This window comes from Mesocricetus auratus, unplaced genomic scaffold (genome assembly GCF_017639785.1).
Source record: "Mesocricetus auratus isolate SY011 unplaced genomic scaffold, BCM_Maur_2.0 Super-Scaffold_100676, whole genome shotgun sequence".
Classification (NCBI taxonomy): domain Eukaryota; kingdom Metazoa; phylum Chordata; class Mammalia; order Rodentia; family Cricetidae; genus Mesocricetus; species Mesocricetus auratus.
Window position 1 is genome coordinate 3,309,774 of NW_024429266.1, and position 19,516 is coordinate 3,329,289.

General features: G+C 47.1%; 1 protein-coding gene across 1 annotated transcript in view; it reads right to left on the reverse strand.

Annotated features, from left to right (window-relative positions):
* Ints7 (integrator complex subunit 7) overlaps positions 1-19,516 on the reverse strand; it is a 50,663-nt gene that overhangs the window by 1,563 nt on the left and 29,584 nt on the right. Inside the window, exons 12-19 of the mRNA XM_013122637.3 lie at positions 16,821-16,958; positions 15,477-15,683; positions 8,780-8,974; positions 8,251-8,354; positions 6,443-6,511; positions 4,806-4,938; positions 3,008-3,106; positions 1,460-1,645 (exon numbers count right to left, since the gene is read on the reverse strand). Of these exons, the coding sequence (XP_012978091.1) occupies positions 1,460-1,645; positions 3,008-3,106; positions 4,806-4,938; positions 6,443-6,511; positions 8,251-8,354; positions 8,780-8,974; positions 15,477-15,683; positions 16,821-16,958 (1,131 nt within the window). The remainder of the gene's footprint in view (positions 1-1,459; positions 1,646-3,007; positions 3,107-4,805; positions 4,939-6,442; positions 6,512-8,250; positions 8,355-8,779; positions 8,975-15,476; positions 15,684-16,820; positions 16,959-19,516) is intronic.

The window sequence follows — 19,516 nt, forward strand, 5'->3', positions numbered from 1 at the left end:
GTAGAGTCATGATGAGAATGAAATGCTCATGTGTGTGTGTACATGCAACATACACTTGCTAGTGTGGGCATGTGTGCACAGGAGGCCAGAGGGTGGGCATGCACGTGTGTATGTATGTGTGTGCATGTGTGTGCGCAGTAGAGGCCAGAGGTCAATGGTGGATGTTTTTCCTCAACCACGCTCCACCTCTACTTTTGGAGATTGGGTCTCAGCACACTTGCTTCTCACGGATTTGGCCAGGGTGGCCGGCCAGTGAGTTTGGGCATCCACTCAGGGAGGGCTGTAGGACTGATCCAAATTCAGGTCCTTATGATGGCAAGCGGGCACTTTACCCACTGAGCATCCTCTCCAGTCTTGCAATGCTCCTTTTAAATCTTCACCTTATTCCTTGTTACACAGACTTAGTTCAAATATGCAGAGTAACCTGGGCACATTCGGTGGATTAAACACCACAAAATGGGAAAGAAATGTCTAAGCAAAGACACAGTGGCATTGCATGAAACATATGCAATTGCTATTGGTGGGAACCTGATCAGAGGCACGTGGTCACATAGCCTGACTGATGCTGGCGAACCCCGACCTACCTCATGACATCTCAAGGAAACAAACTCCCAAGTTCCCCGGGGACAGAGGAGCTGGCACCTGCACTGGACACTATATAGCCACCGCAGGCAGCTCTCCTCCTTGAGGAGGTGGAGCCCTCAGATGGCTCCCGGGAGGTGGATTTTAGGAACAAGGTGTCAGGAAAGGAAGCAGGCATGGGCAGTGAGCTCTCTGAGTTGCATGGGACAAGGCAGGCACATGGTCACATAGCTCTTGCTGTCACAGAATGCATGTTTTGATCTCTGCTGGAATGCTTTGCCCAGCAGAGAAAAGAGAAGGAGACGAACAGTCTCCACACACCTCAGCTGCACGCTTGTTATGACCCCTGATCTGTGTGGGGGTGCAGCTGCCCAACAGAGGGGAGCCAGCAACTGCACCCCCACCACACACACCCCTCCACGTCTGCCTCACGTGACTTACCTTACACACACACCCACACCCCCCCACGTCTGCCTCACGTGACTTACCTTACCCACCCACACCCCCCCACAACACACGTCTGCATCACGTGACTTACCTTACCCACCCACACCCCCCACGTCTGCATCACGTGACTTACCTTACCCCCCACACCCCCCACATCTGCATCACGTGACTTACCTTACCCCCCACGTCTGCATCACGTGACTTACCTTACCCACCCACACTCCCCACGTCTGCATCACGTGACTTACCTTACCCACCCACACACCCATAACCCCCCCCACGTCTGCATCACGTGACTTACCTTACCCCCCCACGTCCGCATCACGTGACTTACCTTACCCACCCACACTCCCCCCACGTCTGCCTCACGTGACTTACCTTACCCACCCACACACCCACACTCCCCCCACGTCTGCCTCACGTGACTTACCTTGAAATCTTGGACGGATTTACTCTGCAGTGTGGAAGAAACACTCAGACACACAGACTGAATTCTGCGGAAGAGTCCCGGTTTGGAGCCATGCTGAACAACACCTTCTACCTTCAAGGCCAGCTGCTGGTTACTCTGTACGGCAATGGGCTCTGCCGGGTTCCGGGGAGACGGCGACAGAGCAAGCTGGGGTGCAACAGTAGAGTGAGCGCTGACAACCAAACCAAGCTTCCTTCACAACCTGGCCGTGCTGTCACGGGGCACCGATGAACATACATACTGTGGGATTGTCCCCAGCAGCAAGCTATTCCCAGGACCTCACTGTGCTGCCCCAGCCCCACAGACAGCCCTGTGCTGCTTGAGGGAAGCAGGCAAGGCACTGTCTCCCAGGGAGGCTCTCTGCTGAGGGAGGGAGGACTGAAGGAACTACTTCCCCAAGTGAAATTCTATGCATAAATTTTCATGTCTACTGGATAGCTCTTTGCTTCTAGGAAAAGAATTTTTTTTGTGCAATTCTCTTAAGTAATTTAAAATAGACTGATTTGAATGCAAACAAACTTAAAATTCTAAGATAATACATATAACAAAGTTATTATGGCATTAAAAAAAATCACTTCCCACAATTAACCCCAAAACAGTTGGGGGTGTTAGGACTGATCCTGAGGCCTCAAGGCTGCTGGGTGACATTTGTAACTTGTAGCTTTTCTTTTGCAATGCACGGCAAATCCCAGATGCAGCTCAACCGTAGGAAGCCCCATCTGGCTAGGGTGAAGGGAATGTGAGCTTTCTGAGCCTCTGAGCCTGCCACTGACTGTGCCGACCGCTCGACCCGGGACGCTCCCCTGCGGAGCCAGCTCCCCTGATAATCAGGCGGGAGCCCAAGCTCTCCGAGCTCCCCTGATAATCAGGCAGGAACCCAAGCTCTCCCTCAGGGAGCATCTCTCCTCCATTACCAACAATTCAAAAACAGCTTTGAATTCTGAGTGGCCTAAGGGTCTCAATACACTAACTCTCCCTGCAGGTTAGTTCCCCAGACTTGTCCTTCAAAGGCAAGAGTGCCCTCAAGTTCAGTATGACTGGTGATGGTGCCCTGGGCCTGATGCAGCCAAAGCTGAGTGTGCTTTCACAGACTCAGTTCAAGACCCTGGTGGGCAACTGCAATAGATTTACAAGAGCTCATTTCTGGAGGCTCCTGTTACCCAAATGCCTGTCTTACAGGTTCCTTCCTCAAATCATCTGATGAAAGGGGAAGAGGCAGCCAACTAAATTGTTATCTATGCCAAAGTGAAGACATTAAACCTTAGCTGTGTCCCAGGAAATCGTCAGCAGCTAGCTAGCTGATGTTTACTACATTCTGTGCAGTCTGTGTTGGGTGTGGGTGCCATGCACACATGTGCAGGTCAGGGGACAACTCTGGAGTCATTCTCTATTCTAACGTGTAGGCCTCGGGGATTGAATCAGGTGGCAGGTGCCATTCCTTACTCAACAAGCCATGTCACCAGCTCCACTTAGCTGGTTTTTAAACCTGAAGTGTTCTTCCTGCCTTACCTTGATGCTGGTAGACTGCAGTTTCTGGAAAAAGTACCTCTGAAACGATAGAGGAACTTTCAGCAAAGCGATGATGGCGTTGCAGAGGCATGCTGTGTGCTGTGGGAGAGAGAAAGTCAGCTGCAAAGAAACCTGCAAACCTACCAACAGATTGCATGTTCAGGGCAGAGCTTACAAACACATGCTCACACAGATGCTTCCAAGAGCACACCATTCAGAAGAAGGTAGGGCATCCACAACCACACATGAACTCAATCACTCACGTCAAGAGATGCAATCAGTGTGCTGGAGAGACACTCAGTGGTTAAAAGCACTGGCTGCTTCTCCAGGGAACCTGGTTTCAATTCCCTGCACACAAGGCAGGGCACAACCATCTGTAACTCCAGACCCAGGGGATCTGACAGCCTTTTCCAGCATACATGCGTGCATACACACACACCCACACTCTAAATAACATTTTTTAAAAAGGGAGTGGCAATCATAGATTTCTACTTAACAGTTTTATTTTTTGTGTTTTCTACCCCTGTGCCATGACAGAATCACATGGAATCTTCTAAAAAGTGCTGCCCCCTGTCTTATGACAGGCTTATGTTCTGAATAAGCCTACCAGACGTAGGTGGGAGTTGGTGGCGCACGCCTTTAATCCTGGCAATTGGGAGGCAGAGGCAGGCAGATATCTGAGTTCCAGGATGGCCTGGTCTACAGAGTGAGTTCCAGGACAGCTAGGGCTACACAGAGAAACCCTGTCTTAAAAAAACCAAAGAAAAACAAACAAACAAAAAAGAATTAAAAACAACAACAACAACAAAAAAAAACTTACCAGAGGCTTAAAGTACTGTACGTCCATGTTGCACTCAGCATGTTTAAATGTGCAGACATTCACATTAGTCACTATTTGGGCAAACCCAGCCATCTACCACAAATCTCTTTTACAATGAGGCAGCTGGTGTTTACTCCGTGTCATTCACTCGGTGCAGGGCTCACTAGGAGATGGTGGCACCACACCTGCTGTCTGTGCCTGTGAGGCTCCGAGCTCTACCTCTGGTACCAGGCTGGGCCCAGCTTCCACCTGAACTGTTACCACTGTGGGAGGTGACCAGGCCTCCACTCCAGACTCAGAGTCAACTGTCTTTGGGAGGGTGGTCAGTGAGGGACGGCTGGACACTGGTGTAGTTTTTAAAAAGCTCCCTAAGTGATTCTAGTTGGGAGAGAGAGCTAAGAGTTACAACTTCAAACTGATTGTTTAAAAAGAGTATAAGAGCTGGGCGGTGGTGGCGCACGCCTTTAATGCCAGCACTTGGGAGGCAGAGGCAGGCGGATCTCTGTGAGTTCGAGGCCGGGCTGAACCGATAGCCTCCAAAACAATACAGAGAAACCCTGTCTCATAAAAACCAGAGTATAAGAAGACAGAACAAAAACTGATCTGCACATGGGCAAGTCATATTTGATAAAAGCTGCCTGCACCTGGGCAGGTAAGATTGATTTGTTAGTGTGGCCATGCAGTCAAGAGGGCTGCCTCAGATGGGGGCGTTTACTCCTTATCACTGGCGTCTGTGGTACATAAGTAAGTGCAGAACATGGACTCCACAGTAAGAGTATAAAATCAACAAGCGCTCTCCTAGTTCAGAACAGCTCCTCTACCTGCAGAGGTCCAGAACATAGGACGGGCTAATCTTGTGTGACACTTTTAATTAGCATGTTCTTTACAATTAAGTTTTAATAAAACAAAAAACAAAGTGTCAGAGATGTATTTTCACTTCCTCAATGATAAAAACTTAGCAAAACAAATGCCACTTGCCATGTAGGAAACAGGGGCGTATTTCCGGTTGAGGGACTCCACCTCTTCCAGGACGTGGCTATACACGGCCATCATTCTTCTCTCATACTCACTGTCAGCCTGGGCAGTACCCGTGGAGCCATACTCCTGGAAGCTAGAGCAGAGACCAGCAGTTAACCCTTCAACCCCTGGAAGCTAGAGCAGAGACCAGCACAGTTAACCCTTCAACTCCTGGAAGCTAGAGCAGAGACCAGCACAGTTAACCCTTCAATACTCTCCTCCATCTGTTTGCCGGGCATGGTCTACATTCCCACTTCATCGTTTAAAAACTGAAGTGATTTAGAGTTACAGATAAGGAAACTGAGACTTGGTAAGACTAATCTGTCTACAGTTGTACGACTATTAACTGACAAGCTGGAATTTAAACCCAAATCTGACTACAAATGATCCAACTCTTAACTACTTGAATGAAGATCTTTAAATTATTCACCATATGGGAAAAGACACTTGAAAAGGGGCCAGCAAGTAACATACATATGACATCATATAAATAACAGAGGAGAGTACAGAGAGAAGGGCAGGCTAACAGATCACTAGGTCAGCATGCCATCAGACTCGGGGGATGCCATCAGACTCGGGGGATGCCATCAGACTCGGGAGATGGCTGAGGAAGCGGAGCCAGCACAAAGCCAGGAGATGAAAAGCACAGACAAGCAGGGGATTCTGGGACAGAGAACTCCAGGAAAGCTTAGCCTAGGTTCCTTCTTGTTGCCTCCTCTGAAAATATTTCTAACAGAGTTAAGACACTGCATGTCAGCTGTCCATTTATCGTCACTGCCTGGGAAGGAGGGACTGTGACTACCGCTTAGGCACATGTGCCTTAGTGAGAACAAATACATTCTCAGAGCTAGCAGTGAGTAACGCTCCATCTGTAGTCACATCTGCCTGACTCCAGGGCTCTGTCCTACACTTGAAATTTTATTAAGACAAGAAATAAAAATATTACAATGGATGCAAAAAGTGAACTGACATGAAGTGGTGAGCCACGCTGTGTCCCTGGCTTCACAGAGCAAAATGCAGAGTGAAACGCAAACTCAACCGTGTTCTCAGTCTTCTGTAGTGAACACAACGATTTCAATAACTACTATTGGGGGAAGGAAAAGGAATTTTAATAAAGCAAACAAAGAGGGAAACCAGATATTAACAAGTTCAAGTGTGAGGGGCTAGAGAAATGGCTCAGCGGGTAAGAACATTGGCAGAGGACCAGGGTTCAATTCCCAATACCCATATGGCATCCCACAGATGTCTGCAACTCCAGTTTCCGGGATCTATACCTTCACACAGACACACACGTAGGCAACACACACACACACACACACACACACACACACACACACACACACACACACCAACTCTGAGTTACTAACTTAATTTCCCAGCACAGTATATCCAAATAACCTTTTCTCAGTTGTCTTTCTAGGTCAATGCTGTAAATGTAGCAGGAAGAGACTCCTCAACAGCCTTCTGTCCTAACCCTGGAACCCTAGGCAACCAGGAAGAGATCTTGGGCTTTCCTTTCCTTTCTTTCCAAAACACTATTGCAATCATCAGGTAACAATGCATTTGAAATTTTATAAAGCAAGCATCATTCAACTCACCTTGCTGACTCCGGGTCCAAGACCAGGGCTTCTATGGCGTGGGCTATGAGTAAGCAGCTCTGCTGCTGTCTACAGCACAGTTAAGTCACACGGGAGACAGAGGCACACCACACTCTCCCACCCACACTATACACTCCATGATGTGTGCTTTTCCCTCTTAAAGGGTACACACGGTCTACACCAGCAATTTAAACCGTGTTCCAGGAAAGGTGTTTTCAGAGCCCAATATGGGAACCCCACCCCCACCCCAAGGGACTGAACCCAGAGCCTAGCACACGCTACACATGTGCTCCTACCGCTGAGCTACAAAATTACTCATAAAGAGCCAGAGTGGTGGCACACACCATCCACCCCAGTACTACTCAGGAAAAAGAAGCAGGCAGACCTCTGTGAGTTTGAGGGTTACCTGGTCTACATAGCAAGTTCCAGGATAGGCAGGGATACATAGAGACCAGTCTTAAAAAAATTTTTTGGGGGGGGGGACAAGATCTCACTAAGTCGCCTAGGAGGGCCTTGAACTTAACAATCCCCCTGTCTCAGACTCCTAAGTAGTAGGGCCACAGGTATGTCCTTTCATGCCCAGTTGAAACTGCTTATTGATGTGGGAAATCCTGTGATTATGTCAATAAAGCACTGTTGGGCCAATAGGGAACCAAGATAGGTGGGACTAGGAGTCCAGGAAAACTCTGGGAAGGAGAAACACAGGGAGTCAAGATGTAACGCCCTGGGGTAGGAAGCCCGGAACTATTCTCCGGTAAGAGACATACTTAGATTAACAATTATGGGATAAATACTTAAGTCAGAGCTAGCCAGTAAGAAACAAACAAGGCCAACAGCTTCCTAATTAATACAGCGTCTTGTGTGTTATTTGGGGACTACAACGCGGCAGAGCCCAGGCGACTGGTGGGTGATAAACCAAAGCGGCTAGCAAGGAAAAAGCTTCTCTTTACAGCTTATTTTTCACCTTAGATGGACAAGTACTTCATGGGAGTTTCAAACAAACAATGGTACAGGAAAGGAAGGAGGGAGGGGGTGAGAAAGAAGGAAGTAAGAGGAAAAGGAAGGAAGAGAGTTTTCATTCGGAAGGATCCTCTGCTGTGACTCAAGCGGTCTGCCACCCCCACTGGATTTGATCCGAGTGTGTATGAAAACACTTCACTGTATGCATGCTCGCCTGTATGCATGCTCGCCTGTATGCACTGGTATGGTAGAGCATCCTGAGCATTCACTAAGCATCAATCAATCAATCAAAACTGCAAGAACTACTAACTCACAAGCCTGACAACTTCACAATAGCTTTTCCCTCCTTTCCAATAAGACTGGGTGTTGCTAATCAGAAAATGGATGGCTTCACGAGGGCTAAGGGAACAGGTGTGGTGGTGATCCTCGTAACTAAGGCGGTAACTAGGGCTCAGCCAAGGCAGCACAGGCCCCTAACTGGTGGGACCCAGACTTGATTAGCATTTTTTTGAGAAAGGCCTTGCAGATTTGCTAGCTGGTTTGCATCTCCAGGTTCAAGCAATCCTCACAAATCAGGCTCCTTAGTCTTGGGGACAACAGGCTTGTGTCACTGCCCTGGGCACCACTCAGGGCTGTGGCAGTTCTTATGGGAGGTAAACAAGGTCACCAGGAAGTCACCCCTTTTTAAAAGACTAAGTTTAAGACTAAAGTTATTTTGCTTCTACTAAATTTCAAAGGAAGAAATCACTAACTAATTATAATAAATATAAGAATTATCAAATCTGTATTTCTGACTGAGCAAACTTCCCCTACATTTCAGGAAACACTTCCCTGGCAACAGAGGATACAGTTCTACGTTCCTCAGAGTTGCTGAATCGGCGTCAAAGGATGTCTGATAGAGGTCTCGGTACCGGGAAGCAAGGCTCCGGAATTCTTCCATGGATTGCTTCATCTACAAAGGGGGAAAACAAAAATTAAAGCACAGAAAACTCATCCTCAGTAACAGTTCAAATAAAAATTGAATTACTTTCATAACTTTATTACATAAAATCAACAAAGATGACAAATGAAACCATAAGCGCTCAGTGTGCAATAATTTACTAATGATGTCTAGAAACAAGACACTTGCATTTTAGTTTCAAGTTTTCACTAAGATAACTAATATTACCATAGATATTCCCAACTTGTTAATGTCATTCCACTCTCTTTTGTACAATAAACCTCACCAAGGCTGTCTAAATAACATATCATCCTATTCCGCCACACAGATGAGTTAAGTAGTTGACACAGACCATTGATTTTAACTTGTACAACCTTTCATCTTCAAAAACCTCTCAAGTCTAAACACCACCCACAATCGAGAGAATGAAGACATGCCTGGTTGGAGATTCGGCCGCACCTCTGAAGGTCATTTCCTAGGGTCATGGCAATCGTGGTGGCGATTGCAGGGGGAGGGCTTGTCTTCAGGCTGTTACAAGTACAAATAAGTTGCGAGAAGGCTTGGAGAAGATCAATCCTGAGTTTTACAAATTCACACTGAAAAGTTAAAGGATTCAGTGGTGTGCTGGCAGCCTGAAATAAAGAAACATGTTTAATACAATGAAACCCACCACTCTAGATTCAACCAAGCCTAACTAAAACGCACTCAGATGGACACGAACAGACTGCTTCCTGTCTTTTCACTCGAACACCACAGGACAGCACAGCAGCATCTCAGTTATTCACACCTTTCCCACTGTGCTGGGATTTTAAGAAACCTGGAGATGATCTACAGCACCAGAGGGCACGCACAGAGTACACGCAAAAGCTGCACCTTTTAAGGGTTTGGACATCTGTGGCTGTTTGAGAATCTTGGAATCTGTCTTCCCAGAAACCATGGGAGGACTGCATTTGTCACAGTTTATGCACAAGCCAGGGTAAATACCTATATTACAATGAGAATGACGTGACAACATCAGAAAAACTCGCCATTGGTAGCATCGCCTGAAACGCTTCCTGACTGCCTGCACTTAGCATGCAACTTGCTAAATTATCACTAAAACACCACCTCTGGAGGTTCAAAGACTTTACCATCTCCACAAATCTTACCACTCTCCAATCTTTCAAATCTGTAGCTTCTGTCACCAAACCATTAACTGTGTGCCGAGAAGCTGGGCAGTGGAGAAAAGGAGATGAAGGCAGCAGAGACATGTCTCTAGATAGCCCTCTGCCTCAAAGCTGCTTCTAGTCTACAGTAACCTACAGTGTCTGAGCTGGCGCTGCAGAGACAACACCACAGGGTGACTTATCACACACCGATGCTCAGGAAGATGGAAACAGAGGGGACGTCTGCAAGAGCACAAAGCAGCAGCCACAGAGGGGGGTGGCTAAGTCCCAGTGAGCTACCACAGCTGCCAACTGTTCAGCAACCGTCCTAGTGGAGAATCCAGCAATGTGCTTTCAATAAAAGGACATACCAGATATATGCTAGCTTAACAGGAAATGGAGGCATGGCAAGTACACCCTCTTCAGGTGCTGGCTGACTCAAACACACGGATGTGGTTTCCTAAGCTGGGAATATGAGTTGGGCTGCATTCACAGCATTTCCATCTGGTTGAGGTGCACACATTGCCCTCAGTAAAGCTCTCTACTTACAATGACAAACGGAGCTTGTTCAGCTGCTCCTGCACCCTCTATGGAAGCACACATCTGCCTGCACCCTTCTCCAACTGCGAGGACCCAGGCACTGTGTGTGGTGGAGAAATAAAAGCTATCCTCAATATTTGACTGTGTGGAATTTTTCAGCCTTGCAATATTTTGTTCTCATTACAAAACAGTTTGTGTTAGGATGTAGTGACCAGTCCCCCATTTTAGCAGCCATTACAGGCTAACATGTGCTTGCATGACCTTGCCGCTCCTGTCCTGGTCACTAAGGTCAGATGCCCTCCTCATTGCAAGGAACCAATCAGAAGTTAGCTGGCAGGGCTGCACTTTACGGCTCTGGGTGTGCTTTACGGACAGTGCACAAGAGTGACTGTACAGCATAGCAACCACCCTGGGAGGGTCTGGGGGCCATAGCAACCAGTGGACCAATCAACACGGGGCAGGTCATCCAAACCTGGAAGCACACCAATCCTGAGACTGTTTCATACCCCCAGACACCCCCCTTACGCTGCCCTTTAAGGTCCCTGCCTCGAGGTTGCTTGGGGTCTTTCTCCAGCCATTTGCCATGGTGGCGGGGTGAAGGGACCGAGCTAATGGGGTTAGCTCATTAAACATCTACAATAAAAGACTCTTTGCTTTTGCATAGAAATGGGCCTCTTGGAGATTTTGGGGTTCAGAATTTGGGCACAACATTTGGGGGCTTGTCTGGGGTCCCCAAAATCCACCCTTTTGCTGAGTCACGTGGCACCACGTCAGGTAATTTTCTGTTTTTGCCTAGGCAAGTCTTTCAAGTTCTACTTTCTGTCTCTGGCTGTTAAAACTTTGGTCTTTGTTTTTGGTTGCTTAAGCTCTGGTTTCTGTGAAGCCTGCACTCTGTGGTTTGGTGGTTCGGAGGAACCAGTGGATTAGAATTGGGTTCCCCAAGCAACTTGCTGAGCAGGCTTGTTATCACTGTCAGGCTTCTTATCTTGTTATTATCTTGTTATCTGATTTGCTTCGATCCTCAGCCTGCAGACTTGGCAGATCCTGAACACCTATGTCTTGGGTTAATTTTTGTGTGATTTTGTGTTTCTGTTGGGTACGCTAGCGAGATCTGTAAAAACAGAGGATTAAGGGGGACGCCCCAATGCCTCGTTCTGGGCAGAGGCCTGGGGGGCAGCCAGGCTCCACAGTCTGTAAAAAGGGGACTCAATCATGGGATTGGGTCACCCAGTGTGTAGGAAGGGGACTTGGTCAGGGGACCAAATTACCCCATTTGGCCGGCCGCCTGACTGAAGGTTTTTGCAAGATTCTGAAGAGGGCCCTAATCTGTGTAGTCTTTGTAATGTGCTATGTGGCTGTTAAGTCTTTGTTGGTTCTGTCTCTGACACCCAGGAGTTCCAGTGGAACAGCTGCCGCTCTGGACTCCAGCTGGGTGCTTTTCTGATAAGTTGGTCCTGTGGCTGCTGACTTTGGCCAAGCCTAGCTAGTCGCTGGCCCATCTTATCCCTACGCACATGCTGCAGGTCAGGGGTCTTCTCTTGCTGCTCAAAACACATGGCATGCAGTGCAGGAGTCCCTCCCGCCATGTGCCATGGGTTAGAGCGTGCTGCGGCAGGGTCTCCTGTGCTGCAGTGAGGCAGCTGCTCTGAACTGCTGCAGCCCTCACAGCTGAGCCTGCTCCGTCCTCACCTGCCTGCCTGTGAGGTGTGCAGGATGTGAGGATGGGGGTCTCTCTCTCTCTCTGCCCCCCACGCACATGGCGTGCTGGCAAAGGAGCCATCTGCCAGCTTTCCCCTCCACCAGAGCTCCCTGCCCAAGCACACAGGGCTGGGGCAGTTAAGCCAGTTGGCCAGGTCCAGTCTTTCCACAGAAACGGAATGGCCTTAAAGTTACTATAACCACAAGAGAAAAGGGAAAATATAAACTGTTTACTGTGGTGTTTCATGTCTACAAATACTAAATTTTAAAGATTGGTAATGTAAGTTAAAGTTTTTGATCCATATTGTTAATTCTGTTTAAAAAATTGTCTATCTCTCAAAAATTATGTATGCTTGTTTTGTTAAAAAGTTCTGTGTTTTATTACAAGCATAGAGCTTGTAATAAACAAAAATGGTTCAGGTTGCCACCATTTTGCAGTCAGATGGCAAGCTGGCCACATGGCTGGCTGGTAGCCAATTTGTTGAAATCAAAAGAGATACCTGAACCACCATCTTGACTAAAGGTGACTACATGGAAGTTATGAGGTACCATCCTATAAACAAGTTTTTTATTCAGATTTAAAATGTTAATGCTTTTATATACAGGAATGCTAAGCTTTGTAATTTAACAGTCACCCAGATGATAATGGTTTTAAAGGCCTAAAATATATTTTAATTTTCAATATTACAAAAAAAACATTAAGGGATTTAAGAACAGTTTTTAAAATGTTTTCAATTTATAAGGTTATAAGATATTTATACTTTCAAAGTGTTTTCATTGTTGATGTTTATACTTAAAGAGCTTAAATTTAAAATCAGTGTTTTTTTAAGCTAAACCTGACAGTGTGAAGTTCTAGTTTTATAAAAAGTTAATAAAGTTTATACTTTCAACAGTTAAGCTTAAGGCAGAAAAATCTCTAATACTTCAGAGACTTGCAGAACATGGCATTTAAAATGTTAATTTAAAAGTTTATAATATCAGACAGACTGCCAGATCCTAATAGTGACCCAAAGTCTCCAAAGATTAGGAGGCACCCCGGGCCCTGCACCTGGATTGTGTCGACGCTGACCAGTGAGCAAGATGCTCAAAGGTGACACCTGCTGCTGCCAGGACCTGGCCCAGAATGTGGACGAATCTGCAGGACACTGGAAAATTGATTGCACCCCTTTTGCCGAGACAAAACAAGGTCAGTCTTTTCCACGTCCCTCTTCCACAGAGAGAAAGAAAACTCACCTTACAGGCCTGGTAGAGATTGATGCTGTTCCTGATACTTGTGCCTCCAGTGCTAATAGAGGAGACTTGGGTATAACTGGTACCTGTCACTTTTTAAAGGATTCGGAAACTATAAAATTTATCCTTCTCAGATTTCTGAAAGTATTAATGGTTGTCAGCTTGACAACATCAGGCAGCCATATCTACAAGACTATTGTCAGCTTGGTAGCTCATTTTATTTATGTAAAAATTAAGCCTTACTATGTCTCCTCAATAAGGATCAAAGGATGTAAAAATAGAAGATCTGCTGTTCAATCATAATCTCAAGATTTTTAGGTTTATTTTGGTTGCCATCTAAGAATAAACTTAAAGGGCTTTTCATCAGGCCAAAGACACCTCTGTCCAATTCATACCTGGCTCCCTGGACAGAAGACAAATGTACACTACTAGCCCAAATCTGTAGTTTCTGCTAGGAGGCAAAATACAGATACCCAGATATCTGCTTCTCCTGCAATGTAGATTTCAGTACCAATTGATAATGCTAATGTGTCTATAACCTTTATGTCCTTTTGTATAACAAAATTTACATAAGCTTCAGAGGATCAAAAGTCATATAGCTTGGATCCACTTCTCACAGGTCAAAAGGACTCCATATAAGTACAGCTTTTGATATCCCACCTGTCTATTCCTAAAGATGGAATTTTTCTCCCCTGTTTTGGGACTCCCACCCTTCCTGATGACTACTACTATGGGTCTAAAGACTTCCAATTAAATACGTAAGTTTTAACTTCTGTTCCCAGTTTAAACATGTCTTAAACAGGTTTCTGCTTCTAGAAGACGCATATGAACATCAGTTGCTGACCACAGCCTGCTCCTAAAGACTGCGAGCCCTAGACTTGCTGCAGATGTGAACCAGTTCAGATGATGTGGACACCCCCTGTCTCTTCAACACAATCTGCCAATCAGCTGCTCCTGAATAGATACCCCATTGCTTGAATACCCTTTTTGCTTTTGACTTGCATTTCAGCCTTCTTGGGTCCCCTAACTGCATCCCAAAGTCAGCAGGAAGTAGCATGGAAAAGAATACGTAGCCCGCTTTTCCCTGGTTGAGATGCTAAGTCAAAAGGAAACTCCCTTACATAGGGAACAGTATGGGACAAATGTCATTCCCACAGAAAAATCTGTTGGGTAACGGCAAGGCCTGTTAACAACCCTTTGAGCCTCCAACAGGCGGGACTCAGGATTGAGTCCTGTCATGGGTACTTGGAGAAGGGGGAGTGTAGTGACCAGTCCCCCATTTTAGCAGCCATTACAGGCTAACATGTGCTTGCATGACCTTGCCGTTCCTGTCCTGCCCTCTCGTTGCAAGGTGCCCATCAGAAGTTAGCTGGCAGAGCTGTGCTTTACGGCTCTGTTTGTGCTTTACGGACAGTGCACAACAGTGATGTGCAGAGCATAGCAACTGCTCTGGGAGGGCCTATGGGCCATAACAACCAGTTGACCAATCAACACAGAGCAGGTCATCCAAACCTGGAAGTGCACCAATCCTGAGACTGTTTCATACCCCTAGACACTCCCCTTATGCTGCCCTTTAAGATCCCTGCCTCAAGGTTGCTTGAGGTCTTTCTCCAGCCATTCTCCATGGTGGCAGGGTGAAGAGCCCGAACTAATGGGGTTAGCTCGTTAAACATCTACAATAAAAGACTCTTTGCTTTTGCATGGAAATGGGCCTCTTGGAGATTTTGGGGCTCAGAATTTCGGCACAACAAGGATACTAAATAAACTATTTCAATGTCTTAGATTTTATTTGCTCTTGTAGGAAGATGGGAGGAAATCCTGTTTCCTCTGCCTCTTTAGCTGCTACTTGCAAATTAAAAAAACAACTTATTAATGGGTTCATCTGAGAGATGGTTCAGCTGTCAACAGCACTGGCTGCTCTTCCGGAGGACCCATTCACATGGCAGCTCCCAACCATTGGCACCCCCAGTCCTAGGGACCTGGACACTCTCTTTGAGCTACTTTAAGCTAAGCATGAGATCCACAGGCACATAAAATAAAATAAATCTAATTAGAAGTGGTGTTTTTAATTAGTGTCTATATGCCATGTATGTGTCAGGTACCCATGGAGGAGAGAAGAGGGCTTCAGGTCCCCTGGAGCTCGGATTGCAGGCAGCCGGGCAGCTGTGTCACCTGATGTGGGTCCTACGGCAGGTGTTCTTAACTGCTGAGTCATCTCTCTTACTCCAGCCTACTATTTTCACCTCACTGTTTGCTATCAGGAGACAGGCACACACAGAAGTGTGTGACATGGGTACACATGTGAAGAACGAAAGCCCTGCATTAACATTTAACATGCACTCTAAAGCCAGGGAAAGGCCAGGCGCAGTGGTGAGACAACTCTGGCCATGCTGGGAACATCTGACTGATGACTGAGGTGGCAGCCTTGGAAGGGGCTGTGATGAGCTGGTCACAGTGTCTGAATAACCCAAAGCAGAAAGGACTGCACCATACCAATCACCACGACGGGGTGGGGACTCACTGTTAAGGAGGCGATCCCCTTGTGGTAGAATTTCAAAGACTCAGCAATGCAAGAAAGTGCCGAGCTGAAGCTCTCCTCCTGCAGTCCAGTCAGACACTGCTCGGCGTGTGAGAACTCCTTCAAACTGTTGAGCCAAAAGTAGAAGTGCTCTGAAGCCACCTGTGTGAGCAAGCTCTGGTACAGCTCCCGGGCCATGTCATGGTTGCCCTGCGAATGGAGGAGGCCAGCAGTGAGGCTCTACATCGAAACCGTTACCACAGACCTACAACAAGTCCAAACACCATGCACCATATTATATATTCCTTGAGACAGTCTAAACATTCCTTTAGAAAAAAATATGCTGCTTTTATAACATAGCGCCTCAAGTTCTTTACTAAAAACAGTTCCAATGAGAAAATAAATGGAGTGAATTGTAACTCAAAGTCTAGAATGTTAGTCTAAAATACAAAAAAATTCAGTACTTTTTGCAGTCGTTTTGTAGGAGCTACTTAGGGAAGAGCAGGGGACCAGGTGTAGAACTAACTGGTGGATGCCATTCACTGACCGGGAGCCAGGGGCACCTGAGACCCTGATTTGCCAGCACACCGTGCCACTGCACTCAACAGTCCCGCCAACAGTGCCCCGCCCTGTGGGTGATGGCAGGAAACAGGGCACCCGCTCCAACTGCCAGAGCTGCACCCCCTCTCTGTTCTCTGCTCTTAGCCCCAGCGTTCTGGACCAACTACACTTTGTATTTCTCAGGAAAAAAAACTCAATGATTGGGTTGGAGAAAGAATGGTAAGAAAAAAATGTGTGCTGACAGACCAGAAACAGCAGGGGGAGTGGCCTGGGCACCACAACCTTCAACAGAGCAGAGTGGAGTGATTCCAACAATCTCCAGCCGGTGTGCGTCACCACAGACTCACCACACCGACAAGCCCAATGCCAGAGCACTGCTTATGAGGAAAGCCAAGTGAGGCCCTCTGGCATCCTAAGAGCCCACGAGTAACAAGCACTTCCTGAGAAGGGCCCCCGGGGCTCCTTGTTTGAGCGCTTGGTCTCCAGGGAGTGAAACTGAAGAGATTACAGGGTTAGGATAGGAGGTGTTACTGGGGGTCAGGGTAGAGAGCTCTCAGATGCTTCTTCCGCACCCTCCTGCCTGCACCACAACGCCCACAAGGATAACGGACTAACTCCCCCCACCCCAGCTGTAAGCAAGCCCCCAGTTAAGTGCTCTCCTTTGTAAGAGCTGCCTTGGTCATGGCGTCTCTTCACAGCACCAGAACAGTAATTAAGACCACTTCCATCTTTGCTTTGGGTTCTGACTACAGTAGCAACCACATCACTCGGAAGGGAAGCCCATACCATTCTGGAAGCCTGCCTGGCAATCCGGTATACAGTCCAGCCACTGGAGGCGCTGTCGAGCTGCTGCTTGATGACGGCCTTTACTTCTGCAGACAGAGCTTTCTGGCTGGCTACAAAAATCACGGTAGCCAAGCTAACCTAACAGACAAGAAAGAAAGAAAGACATGTAATTTTACTCAAACACAAAAACAAAAATTAGAGATCACCAAAACAGACCAGAGCTTAGGGCCCTGAGATGGCTCAGCAGGTAAGCACGCCCACTGCCAAGTCCTCCGCAGTGCACGGGAAGAACTGACTGCCAGAGCGGCCCTGGGAGCGCCTCACCTGCACCCGCACCCCCGCACCTGCATCCACCCGCACACCTGCACCCCCACACCCGCACCCCCACACCCGTACCAAGTAACTGTGTAAGCAAGACAAAAAGAACAAAATGGGCTTTCTGTTGACATCATTTCATTTATCGTTTTTAAGCCACTAAGCAACTTATTCCATTAACTCAGAACACCGTTTGTAAAGCAAGTAATTAGAAAAAATGCTCATAACTAGGAACAAATAAATTATGATACGATCACACGTACTGCTCCCGGGAGGATGAGGAGTCAGCATAGGGAATTTGACAGTTAACCTGGACTGCTGACTGTTACGGATCCCCATGTGTGTGGGATAGTTTTACATCAAATTCAAACAGGTTAAGTCATCTGAGAGGAGGGAACAGTTGAGAAAAAGCTTCCATAAGATGGGGCTGTAGGCAAGCCTGTAGGGCATTTTCTTAGTGATCAATGGGGGAGGGCCCAGACCATTGTGGGTGGGGTCATTTCTGGGCTGGAGGTTCTGGGTTCTATAAGCAGGTTGACAAGCCATGAGGAGCAAGCCAGCACCCCTCCATGGCCTCTGCATCAGCTCCTGCCTCCAGGTTCCTGCCCTGCTTGAGTTCCTGTCCTGACTTTCTTCACTGATGAACACTGCTGTGGAAGTATAAGCCAAATAAACCCTTTCCTTCCCAACTTGCTTTTTGGTTATGGTGTTTTGTTTTAGCAACAGGAACCGTAACTAGGACAACATGGAATCACATCTCAGGGAGTATCTATAAAGATGTTTCCAGAACAATTTAACTAAGGTGCGATGCCTCATCTGAACAAGGACAATGCCTCCACTTGGGCTGGGATCTGGAACCAAATAGCCAAGGTTAACAAGTGGGGCCTCACACATGAGTGATGTGCTCACCCTCTCTGGCCCCTGTAGCCACGCCCTCCCCACCAGGGCGAACTACACAGGTGCTCAAAGGTGAAAGCCTTCTCCCTTAAGGTGCTTTGCCAGACATTCTGTCACAACAACAAGAAAAGTAACTAAGACGGGTCCACTTTAACTATGTCATAACATGGCTTTCCTTTCTGTTGAGACAGGGTCTCTATATAGCCTGTTCTGTCCTAGAATTCACTGTGTAGACCAGGCTGCCTTTGCTCTCCATGTCTAGTGATGGTATTAAAGGCATGTACCACCATGCCTGGCCTAGCACTGTTTTCTTCAGTTAAGTTATACACACACGTTTTACTGCATGCCTTCTTAGATTAAAAAAAAAACCCATACCCTGCATTTTAAAATTGCTTCTAATAGTGCTAACAAAAGATAGAGATCATTAATTCAATGATCATGCCACTTCAGTAAGAAACAAAATTGGCTAAGACATTCTACAGAGAACCCTTGGACACCTGAATGGGCTGTCTCTATCCAATCCCGCCCCTTAGGGCTCAGGGTCCCCTTGGGAGAGTGGGCAGAAGTGTGAGAACAGAGGGATAGAGCACACCAAGGAAATGTGGCTGTCAAATCAGCAAGGTCAAAGCTCATGTGAGCCCAGAGACGAGGAGCACACAGCGTCTATGGGTCTGCAGCATGTCCTCTACACATGATCATGGGTCTGCAGCATGTCCTCTACACATGATCATGGGTCTGCAGCATGTCCTCTACACATGATCATGGGTCTGCAGCATGCCCTCTACACATGATCATGGGTCTGCAGCATGTCCTCTACACATGATCATGGGTCTGCAGCATGCCCTCTACACATGATCATGGGTCTGCAGCATGCCCTCTACACATGATCATGGGTCTGCAGCATGTCCTCTACACATGATCATGGGTCTGCAGCATGCCCTCTACACATGATCATGGGTCTGCAGCATGCCCTCTACACATGATCATGGGTCTGCAGCATGTCCTCTACACATGATCATGGGTCTGCAGCATGCCCTCTACACATGATCATGGGTCTGCAGCATGCCCTCTACACATGATCATGGGTCTGCAGCATGCCCTCTACACATGATCATGGGTCTGCAGCATGTCCTCTACACATGATCCTGGGTCTGCAGCATGCCTTCTACACACGATCATGGCTTCCAGCTTAGTGCTTCTATGGGATCCCTGAGTATTTGAACACATGGGTCTCTGTTCTTCTATTTTCTCTCGGGCTCTTTTGCTTCTATTTGCTTGTCTTGTCCAACTGCAATGTGGTAGTTTTTAATCATACCATATAATATCATATCACTGTCCCCTAGAAGCCTGTTTGTTTTCTAAGGAGACAGAGAGGGAGTGGATTCGGATGAGAGGGGAAAACATAAACAGTACATGATGTGAGGGGAAAAAAAAATCTATTTTCAGTCAAAAAAAAAAAAAAAGCTGGGCATTGGTGGTGCACG